This window comes from Heterodontus francisci, chromosome 34, assembly GCF_036365525.1.
Source record: "Heterodontus francisci isolate sHetFra1 chromosome 34, sHetFra1.hap1, whole genome shotgun sequence".
NCBI lineage: Eukaryota > Metazoa > Chordata > Chondrichthyes > Heterodontiformes > Heterodontidae > Heterodontus > Heterodontus francisci.
In genome coordinates this window covers 22,221,447-22,227,971 of record NC_090404.1, presented here as the reverse complement: position 1 = coordinate 22,227,971, position 6,525 = coordinate 22,221,447, and the positions used below count along the sequence as shown (strand labels likewise).

Sequence of the window (6,525 nt, the reverse complement as noted above, 5' to 3'; positions counted from 1 at the left end):
GTGGGCAAGAACATGACAGATGGAATACAATGTGGTGAAATAGGAAGTCATCCACTTGGATAGCAGAAATTATTTTTAAAATCAGTTTTTTCATGAATGGTGAGAGACTGAGAAAGATTTGCATTCAGGGACTGGTGTCCTCATACATGAAACACAGAAAGTTAACATGCAGGTAGAGCACAAAATTAGGAAGGCAAATGGTATGTTAGCATTTGTTAAAAAGGGATTGGGGTATAAGATTAAAGAAGTAATACAATTATACAGGACATTGGTGAGGCCCCACCTGGAGTACTGTGTACAGTTTTGGTCTCCTTACCTAAGGAGAGACATACTTGCTCGAGGGAATGCAATGAAGGTTCACTAGTCTGGGTCCTGGGATGAGGCAATTGTTGAGGCAATATTCACAAAATGTGAGCATCTGTCAAAGGCCAGTATTTATTGCCCATCCCTAATTGCCCTTGAGAAGGTGGTGGTGAGCCACCTCCTTGAATAGAACTGAGTGGCTTGCTCAGCTGTTTCATAGGGCAGTTAAATCAACCACATTTGAGTCTGGAGTCACATATAGGCCAGCTCAGGTAAGGACAGCAGATTTCCTTCCCCAAAAGGAAATTAGTGAACCAGGTGGGTTTTTGGAACAATCTGGTAGTTTCATGGTCACCATTACTGATACTAGCTTTTTTTAAATCCCAGATTTATTTAATTGATTGAGTTTAAATCCCTGAACTGCCATGGTGGGATTTGAATTCATATCTCTTCATCATTAGTCCAGGCCTCTGGATTACTAGTTCAGTAACATAACCACTCTGCTACAGCACCCCCCACTATGCTCCATCTCCTCCTTGAGGAGAGATTGAATAGACTAGGCCTATATTCCCTGCTGTTTAGAAGAATGAGATGTGATCTGACTTGAACATAATAAATTTTGAAGGGACTTGTCAGGGTAGATGCTGAGAAAATGTTTGCCCTGTCTGGGGAATCTAGAACACTGGGTCACAGTCTCAGGATAAGGGGTCGGACATTTAGGACTGAAATGAGGAGAAATTTCTTCACTGAAAGGGTTGTGAATCTTTGGAATTGTCTACCCCAGGGAGCTGTGGATGCTCAGTCGTTGAGTATATTTAAGACAGAGATTGATAGATTCTTGGGTACTGAGGGAATTAAGGGATATGGGGATAGTGCGGGAAGGTGGAGTTGAGGTAGAAGATCAGCCATGATCTTGGTGAATGGCAGAACAGGCTCGAAGGGCCAAATGGCCTCCTCCAGCTCCTATTTCTAATGTTCATTAAACTTCAATCTGGTTCCTCTCAAGCTGTTGAGTGAGTGAATTAAATCTTTCTTGACCAATCACCAAGATACCAGACTGCATTTATTGGTTGCAAATCACAACTCAGACACTTTATAGACATGTAAATACAAACAAATGTAATCAGAGTTATCCAGCAGTTGAGCACTAATAGGGAGAGTATTTCACAAAACAAGTAACAAATGCAGGGGTGAGAGTGGCCAAAGACCAAAAGGTCTGAAAATTAGTGGCCGAAGACAAAAACAAAGTCTGATTTTTTTTTTTGACAATTAATTATGTAATTATACCACTGTTATTGAAGCAAACTAGTTGAGTAATGGCAATTTTGCATCTGTAATGAATAAAATTGCACTGTACTCAGAATACAATTTCATGAGACTTACCTGACAGCTGATAATTGGTTTTTGCAGAGCTTCATGTTCTCAATGTCCTGCTTCTGCCTATTTATAGATTGTTCATGTAAAAGGTTTAGTTTAGAGATACAGCACTGAAACAGGCCCTTCGGCCCACCGAGTCTGTGCCGACCATCAACCACCCACTTATACTAATCCTACACTAATCCCATATCCCTACCACATCCCCACCTGTCCCTATATTTCCCTACCACCTACCTATACTAGGGGCAATTTATAATGGCCAATTAACCTATCAACCTGCAAGTCTTTGGCATGTGGGAGGAAACCGGAGCACCCGGAGGAAACCCACGCAGACACAGGGAGAACTTGCAAACTCCACACAGGCAGTACCCAGAATTGAACCCGGGTCACTGGAGCTGTGAGGCTGCAGTGCTAACCACTGTGAAGATGTGTCAGTTTTAATAGAAAGCAACAAATCTAAGCATACCAGATGGCACATTCTGGTACCTTGGTAAGTGATGTGCACAAATCAGTAGGTATATAAATTCATAAAAAGTAAACATTTGAGATATTGACAATCCAGAAACTTGAACATAAGTGGGGTCATTTTTCTTATTTTGTGCTCTGACATAATCGACTGAACGAAGCAGAAATCAAAACCAGGTAGGGAGGATTGTCTGCCAGTTATACAGCCTGTCCAATTTGCTGTCCATAAACTTAAATGGACAGAAAGATCACATACTTTCTGTTAGCAGCATGTGATACTCCCGACCCAATTTTCTTTTGGACTATTATCTACCTCCAAGCACAAAAGAGGAAAATAACCTTATTAACTTTTGCAAATGTGCTGCAGAATGTGGTTGATTTAACTGCCCTATGAAACAGCTGAGCAAGTCACTCAATTCTATTCAAGGAGGTGGCTCACCACCACCTTCTCAAGGGCAATTAGGGATGGCCAATAAATACTGGCCTTTGACAGATGCTCACATTTTGTGAATAAATCGAACAAATGCTTGTTTTTAAATATCATGACTCATGGTAGATTTTATAATTTAATATAATTAGTCACAATATAAAGATTCTAAACTAAAGTAATCTTGTTTGCAGTGCAGATCTCATTATAATCACAATGAAAACTAATTAAAGATGCATTTTTCCTCCTCAAAGGGTCCAAATATTATGCAATGTAAAAATTGTACCAGATCTTGCTAACGATACTGGAAAAGTAATGAGACCAATGGTGTACCTCGAGGAAGCAAATCCTAGGCTCTGGGTCCCACTACCCGGTGGGATGTCCTGCCCCATGTGCCCAAAGATCTGCCTGTTCAGTGACCTGAAGACCCAAGGCAGAAACTCACGAACTTGAGTAGACGTCATCCTCGAATCGAGGGACAGTCGACGACAACCTCTACAGTAACAAGTTTGAGGTTCTGTTGCATTATCCCCAAATCAGGCTCAAAGGTTTGGTCATGGCCCTGTGACAATGCAGCAGGTCCAATGGACAGCTGTATATCCCAACAGTGATTAATACTTCTGGCTCCTGTTCTACTGTATCAATTGGTGTAGTGGCAGCTGTATTTAACAGCAAGGTGAGCTGAAAATCATAACTATTGTGTTGGTTTTGAGAAAAGCAGCACTCTGTATATACATATTCATACATGTACAAAGTATTGTGCTATCAGCCTCAGAAGCCCAGTGACCATTTACAGTGACTGCAGAGAGCTCACAGGATAGTTGCACTGTAGCCAATGTACAGCACTTGTGGTGCAGGACAGCCTTTTCCAGATAATCTTAAGCAATTTCAAACTACACATTGAAGAAAGATGGCCAGAGTTATACTCCTTGCCTTGCATCACTATGGTGCAAAAGACAGCTTCACACTGACTCAAGGTCCATAGCAGGGTTGTCCAACCTTTTCACATGGGGGGCCACATTACAATTTTTGTCCTACATTAGGGAGGGGGGGGGAGGCAGATGAGCCAATTTCAGAAAGATAAAGGCATTAAAATTGATCTTACTATTAATCAATACAACAACAAACGTGCATTTTTGTGAAGAAGCTTTAAATGAGAAGAATAATTTATTAACTTACTTTCTGGTCACTATGTTGGACACTGATTTAGTGAGATACCTGGCATTTTCTGCCTGTACAAGTAGTCAATGTTTGCCTGCACACTTGTTATTGTGACACATTTATGCACACTCTGTTTTCTGCCAGCCAACCAGCGAATCTTCTATTTATGCTAATATGTTAGCCCTAACACCATGACTTTCTACTTTGTGCAATAACCTTTTATGTGCACCTTGTCAAATGTCCTCTAGAAATTCAAGTACAGTATGTCAACGGGCTCCCCTTTATCCACAGTGCATGTTTCTCCTTCAAACTCCAATAAATTGGTAAAATATGATTTCCCTTTCACAAAACCACGCTGACTATTCCTGATTACCTTGAGTTTTTCTAAGTGACCAGCTATAGCCTCCTGAATGATCGATTCTTACACCTTCCCCACGACAGGTCTGTGTATACACACACCTCCTTTTGGCCATTTACAGAAGACTGACACACTGAAGTTGTGAAGGAGTATGCAATTCCACCCACTTGCTTTCCTGGTTGAAGTTCATTTCCACCGAGGTGGAAGAATATAAAAAATAAAGACGTCTTAAAAACAGGTTTGTGGTTGTCCAGCATTAAAAAAAAATCAGAACTGTCAGTCGTTAAGGACGGAAAGGGAGAAGCCAATGGTGGATTTCCGAAACCCTAATATCGGAAATCCACCATTTGGCAGCAACGTCTCATTCCCAAATTACTTGTGAACTTGCTGGTGTGCCAGCAGGTGGGATGACTGAGTGAATCCCTTCCCACACTCTGAGCATGTGAAGGGTCTCTCCTCGGTGTGAACTCGCTGGTGTCTCAACAGGTGGGATGACTGAGTGAATCCCTTTCCACACTCTGAGCATGTGAACGGTCTCTCCCCAGTGTGAACTCGCTCGTGTTTCAGCAGGTCGGATGAATATGTGAATCCCTTCCCACAATCTGAGCAGGTGAACGGGCTCTCCCCAGTGTGAACTCGCTGGTGCGTCAGCAGGGTGGATGAAGTTTTGAATCCCTTCCCACACTCTGAGCAGGTGAACGGCCTCTCCTCAGTGTGAACTCGCTGGTGCGTCAGCAGCACAGATGAAGTTTTGAATCCCTTCCCACACTCTGAGCAGGTGAATGGCCTCTCCCCAATGTGAACTCTTTGGTGTGACAGCAGGTTGGATGAAGTTCTGAATCCCTTCCCACACTCTGAGCAGGTGAACGGCCTCTCCCCAATGTGAAGTCGCTGATGTGTCAGCAGGTTGGATAAAGTAGAGAATCTCTTCCCACACTCTGTGCAGGTGAACGGCCTCTCCCCAGTGTGAACGCGTTGGTGTCTCAGCAGGGTGAATGAGTGAGTGAATCCCTTCCCACACTCTGAGCAGGTGAACGGCCTCTCCCCAGTGTGACCTCGCTGGTGTCTCAGCAGTTCGGATGCGTGAGTAAATCCCTTTCCACACTCGGAGCAGGTGAATGGCCAGTCCCCAGCGTGAACTCGCTGGTGTGTCAGCAGGGCGGATGAAGTATTGAATCCCTTCCCACATTCAGAACAGGTGAATGGCCATTCCCCAGTGTGAACTAGCTGGTGTGTCAGCAAGTTGGATGAAGTAGTAAATCCTTTGCCACACTCTGAGCAGGTGAATGGTCTTTCCCCAGTGTGACCTCGCTGGTGTGTCAATAGGTTGGATGACTGAGTGAATCCCTTCCCACACTCTGAGCAGGTGAATGGCCTCTCCCCAGTGTGAACTCGCTGGTGTATCAGCAGGGTGGATGAATCTGCAAATCTGTTCTCACACACGGAGCAAGTGAATGGCCTCTCCCCAGTGTGACCTCGCTGGTGTGTCAGCAGGTGAGATAACTGAGTGAATCCCTTCCCACACTCAGAGCAGGTGAACGGCCTCTCCCCAGTGTGAATACGCTGGTGTACAGTGAGATCAGAAGATTGCCTGAACCCAGTCCCGCAGTGAGAGCACCTGAACGGTCTCTTGTCAGTGTGAACATGTTGATGGGACATTAGTTCAGCAGAACCTTTAGAGCAATTCCAACAGAATGGATATGTAAAAGGTCTCTTGTCAGTGTGAACTAGCTAATGTGTCAGCAGGTTGGATGAAGTAGTGAATCCCTTCCCACACTCTGAGCAGGTGAACAGCCTCTCCAGGGTGTGATTGTGTGGATGCGTTTCCAGCTGGATAATTCAATCCCTTTCCACATTCCCCATATTTACATGGTTTCTCCCCAGTGTGACTGCGCTTGTGATTCGACAGGCCAGATGATCGGCTGAAACCATGTCCGCACACAGAAGACGTGTACAGTTTCGTTTTTTCCTTTCACGTTCAAAATATTCGAGTTACGATAAACTGGCAACTCCTTCAGATCCTGATCTGACGTTTGCTTTGCATTTCATGGCTGCAATTCCTCCCATTGGAACACCCTGTGAAATTGATTTAAAACAGAAAAAAAAGAGTGTGAGAGAACCCACAAAAACACAAAGGCAGGTTGTGAAATGGAGCTGAATGACCATGAAAGCTGCTGGATTGACTTACAACCCCAAATGGTTCAATCATGTCCTTCAAGGAAGGGAACCTGACACCCTGCCTGGACCTACACAAGATTCTGCCATCTATGGGAGGAAACAGAGAGAGAGAGGGCGAGCTAGGAGGGGCAGGGAGAGGAGAGGTATTTTATATATCTGCAGCTCGACCAGAACTTTGACAGAACCTCCCAAACCATCAACTTCCAGCATCTAGAAGCATCAGGGTAGCAGGTGTATGTGAACACCATCACCTCCA

General features: G+C 44.1%; 1 protein-coding gene and 1 pseudogene across 2 annotated transcripts in view; one reads left to right on the top strand and one right to left on the bottom strand.

Moving 5' to 3' along the window:
* The window catches only part of LOC137348719 (zinc finger protein 585A-like), an 87,754-nt pseudogene that overhangs the window by 31,109 nt on the left and 50,120 nt on the right, over positions 1–6,525 (top strand).
* Positions 1–6,525, bottom strand: part of LOC137349196 (zinc finger protein 229-like) — a 28,638-nt gene that overhangs the window by 20,625 nt on the left and 1,488 nt on the right. The window contains exon 2 of one of the 2 annotated variants that reach the window (XM_068014624.1): positions 4,468–6,167. In XM_068014624.1, the coding sequence (XP_067870725.1) occupies positions 4,468–5,750 (1,283 nt within the window). In that variant the 5' untranslated portion in view covers positions 5,751–6,167. Of the gene's footprint in view, positions 1–1,170; positions 6,168–6,525 lie in introns of those variants that run through there. The other variant, XM_068014623.1, reaches the window with a different exon arrangement.